Source organism: Galeopterus variegatus, unplaced genomic scaffold (assembly GCF_000696425.1).
Source record: "Galeopterus variegatus unplaced genomic scaffold, G_variegatus-3.0.2 Scaffold307, whole genome shotgun sequence".
Lineage (NCBI taxonomy): Eukaryota > Metazoa > Chordata > Mammalia > Dermoptera > Cynocephalidae > Galeopterus > Galeopterus variegatus.
The window spans coordinates 217305-221928 of NW_007726418.1; the positions used below are offsets into that span (position 1 = coordinate 217305).

Below are 4624 nucleotides of genomic sequence, written 5' to 3' on the forward strand. Positions count from 1 at the left end.
ACCGGACCGGGACCGGCAACGGGATCGCAACCCTTGGTGTTGCTCCCACACCTTGCTCAGCCAGTGAGCGGGAACCGGTCTGTATGTGGGATCCGAACCCTCGGCGGGAGCGCCACCGCACTCCTAAGCAGCGCGCTGTAGCAGTGCGCCACCGGGCCGGCCCCTCATGTTGATTCTTAATTGCACTGGGGTCAGAGAATGTGGTCTTGTGTGATACCTAGCCTTTGAGATTTATTGAGACATGGTTTATCGGTTAATACAATGACCAGTTTTTGTAAATGTGTCATATGTGTTTGAGGTTTTATATTTTGCTAATTTTTTTCTGTATAATCTATTGATACTTCAGAACAATGAATTGATCTCCTACTAAGGTGCTGAGTTTGTCACTTTCATTTTGATTTTTGTCTATTTTAATACATATGTATACATATGGAAACAGACTATTTTATTAGGCACATATACAAGTATATGTTGTATATATTGACCCTATGCTTTCCAATCAACACATGTTGCCTTATGAATCCATTTTGTCAGATATTCCTATACCACTCAGCATTCTTTTTGATTAATATTAGCCTGGTATATGTTTTCCCAGCAGTTCTTCTTTTTCTTAATGTTTTAGGTGTTTCTTGTAAACCACATAACTATATTTTGCTTTTTTTTTTTTTCTTAACCACTCTTGACAGTATCTTACCTGATTTTTTTTTCGGCCGCTGGCTGGTACAGTGATTAAATCCTAGACTTTTTTTTTTTTTTTTTTTTTTAAAGATGACCGGTAAGAGGATCTCAACCCCTGGCTTGGTGTTGTAAACACCACGCTCAGCTAGTGAGCCAACCGGCCATCCCTATATAGGATCCGAACCCGTGGCCTTGGTGTTATCAGCACTGCACTCTCCCGAGTGAGCCACGGGCCGGCCCAAATCCTAGACTTTACTTTCATTAATTTACATTAATTTTATTTACATTAATATGATTGTTTATATTATTGGTGTGGTTTCTACCATCTTCTTTTGGGTTTTTTTTTTTTTTTTTCGTGTCCGGCAGCGGATCGCAACCCTCAGTGTCGTGCCCGCACCGGACCGGGACCGGCAACAGGATCGCAAACCTCGGTGTTGCTCCCACACCTCGCTCAGCCAGTGAGCGGGAACCGGTCTGCATGTGGGATCCGAACCCTTGGCGGGAGCGCCACCGCGCTCCCAAGCAGCGCACTGTAGCAGTGCGCCACCGGGCCGGCCCTTCTTTTGGGTTTTTTGTCTGTTTTATTCGATGCTTCTTTCTCTTTTCTTGCCTATTTGTTTTTGATCCAGTATGCAGCACATTTTATTGAAGAAAACTTTGTTTTTCCCATCGAATTGCCTTGGTACCTTTGATGAAAATCAATTGACCATATGAGTATGTGTTTATTTCTGACTATATTCTGTTCCAATGATCTATATAACTTTTTTCACCAATGTAAAATTCTCTTGATTATTTTTGTTTAATTCAAAATATTTTAACATTTACTTGTACATATATGTGGGGTACAGTATGTTTCAATACATGCATATACTGCACAACTGTCTTGATTATTATAGCTTGTTGCTGAGTAGTAAGAAAGATCAGGTAAGGTAAGTCCTCCAACTTTGTTCTTTTTAACAAATATTTTGGTTATGCAGGGTCCTTTGCATTTCACTTGCATAGAATCAGCTTGTCAATTTATACAAAAACGGCTGGTGGGATTGTGTTGAATTTATCAGTTGTATTTGGGAGAATTGACATCTTAACAATATTGAGTGTTCTAACCATGAACATTCACCAAGTATTTTGTTTTTTGTTTTTGATTTTTATTTGTATTTTGAGTTTTGTATAAGTACTTAGGCAAACATGCTTATATTTGCTTTCCCCCTTATGTTGTGTGAATGATAGCACACTGTGTTACTTTTATACCTTGCTTTTTTTAGATAATAGTATTTTGGAATTTGTCCTGTGTTTGAGGAACTCTCTCATTTTGTTTTATGGATTTTTTTTTTGCAGCTATATAAATGTATCACTTAATATTTATATTTAACTTATTTAATATTTAATACACAGTATTTAATGTTATGAAAAGGAAACAAAGTACTAGCCAGGAAATGTAAAAGATAAAAATAACTTCAATTTTATACTATAGCTGGTTAATAGAGAGGGTTATAACAGCTAGCATTTATTGAGTATGTGCCAAGCACTGTGCTAACTTCTTTTGTATACATTATTTTATTTAATTTTCACTATACTCTTTGAGATAAAGATACTAATTTCCCCATTTCACCCTATATATATTATGATCTTGCTACTCAAAATGTGGTTCTCAGATCATCAGTATCACCCAAGAGCTTGTTAAAAATGCAGAATCTCAGGCCTTACCTTGTACTGAATCAGAATCTGAATTTTAATAATTTCATATACACTTTAAACTTATATGTTTTGCCCTATGGCATAGGTACCTATATTCCCATTCTACAAATATGGAGGCTAAGTTTTGAGAAGGTTCAGCTGGCCCCAGACTATACCTAGTAAATAGTGGAGGTAGTGTTTGAACTCATGCTCATCTGATTCCAGGGCCTGTAGTCTGAACTTTCATGTATCCTGCTTGCCATAGGGGATAGAGAGGGAAAACAAAGACTTTGAATACCAAAAGAGCCGACAAAATTGGGCTCGAAGTTATGTTAGAGATTTTTCTCGTCTAACATCCTCATCGTCTAGGTAAAGGAAGGGCTTTGAGAGATTTTTGTGATTTGTATCAAGTTAACACAAATAGTGGATAGCACAGCCAGTTCTAGATCGTATGCCTTCTGATTTCCTATTTATTCTCTTTCTGTAACATGGAGAGGGAACTAAAAGGAAAGGGAAAGGAAAGTAACATGAATATATTCCTTGATGGACCAGTAATCCTTCTCACCATGCTTTACAGATATTCTACTGATTTTGGTGGCTGCTGTGTACCACTTGGAACTTGTGATAATATAATTTCTCTTAAAAAACTAGATAATGGAAAGGCCATAGGTGTTCCCTGCCCCTGTTCTAGAGGGAAAATACTGCCAACCTAAAATGAGCGATAGAGCAACTCTCCAAAGTAAAGAGTTTATTCAGGAATATAAGGGCTTTGCAATCTGGGGTACGCATGCTATGGCAGTCCATAGGTGCATCCAGGGAGGTTGGGGCAAAAGGTAAGCTTTTAAAGACAAAAAGAAAAAAATCCACACAGGCTATTTTGAAACAAAGACCATTGGTTATATGAGCTTGTTGTAGGAGTTGTCATTAGCTCATTGGTGGAGTCAGCCATCGTTAGCAAATATCCTTGTCCAAGTGTCTTCTCTGGAGTAATGTGGTTTTGAGGAATTCCTTTCATTGTTCCCATCATAGGCATACCTGCATGATGGCCCCTCCTTCTTGGCCTCTTGGCTCCATTTCTATTTTTATTTTATTTTTTGGCAGCTGGCCTATATGAGGATCCAAACCCTTGACCTTGGTGTTACAACACTGTGCTCTAACCAACTAAGCTAACCGGCTAGCCCCTGCTGGCTCCATGTAGTTAGGGTTTGACATTTTAATACTGATAACTTTCATAATATATTTTGTATAAATATTGTAAAAGTCAATAATTAGCTATGTGTTACTATTTTTCTTATTAAAATGAGTAATTCTCAAGTGCTTATTTTATATTTTAAGTTTATCTTAAGTGTATCTGCTATTGCTTCTTTTAATATATTTTCCTTTTGCTTAGGTGTTGTCCGGAGGATGGAGGAACAGACGTGTGGCATCAGCATCAATGAATAGAGAATCCTCTAGGTCTCATGCAGTCTTTACACTTAAATGATAGAGTCAATGGAGAAAAGCAATGAGACTGTGACTATATGGACCTCCCTACTCAACCTGGTGGATTTAGTAAGATCTGAAAGGCAAAAAGGTACCCATGCAGAAGGGACGAGGTTGAAGGTAAGAATGAAATTATGGTCTTCAACTTGTGTGTGAATTCTCACAGGTATTGTGGGGGTTGTAAAGAAATAAGATTGCTTCTACGCAAAAGGAACAGAGATCTCTATTGTGGGGTAGGGATAGTAAATGGGGTAGGGCAAATCTGTCAGTAGCAAGAATGTTTTTATTCATGCCAGAGGGGAAAATGGTGCAACAGCCAGCAGGGTCCGAGGAAGAAAGGTGTCACATGGACTGCTTGGGGGGCATGTGGGAAAGAAGTAGTTCTTGAGTTGCTATCTGAAAAGGGTCAGGATTTGGGTAGGGAGAGAGAAACAGGGAATACATGCCCTGGAGGGATACATCTAATGGGTTATTGTGGATGCAAAATGAGTATAGCATTTGGCATTTCAGCATAGGTCAGTGATGGGTTGGTTAGAGGGGCAGGTAGGCTCAGATCATCAAGGACCAGGAGTGCCAGGCCAAGTTTTTACTCAGCTATCCAAACACTGGGAAAACTTAAAAGATTTGAGCAGGGCCGGCCTGGTGGTGCACTCGGTAGAGTGCGGCGCTTGGGAGCACGGCGGCGCTCCCGCCGAGGGTTTGGATCCCATATAGAGACCGATCCGCTTGCTGGTTGAGCGCGGTGTGGGCGCAACACCGAGGGTTGCGATCCCGTTGCCGGTCGCGGTAC

At 39.8% G+C, this 4624-nt stretch overlaps 1 protein-coding gene across 1 annotated transcript in view; it reads left to right on the forward strand.

Moving 5' to 3' along the window:
• The window catches only part of LOC103586125 (kinesin-like protein KIF15), a 20118-nt gene that overhangs the window by 3249 nt on the left and 12245 nt on the right, over window positions 1-4624 (forward strand). Inside the window, 2 exon segments of the mRNA XM_008567279.1 lie at window positions 3743-3829; window positions 3832-3954. Of these exon segments, the coding sequence (XP_008565501.1) occupies window positions 3788-3829; window positions 3832-3954 (165 nt within the window). The 5' untranslated portion in view covers window positions 3743-3787.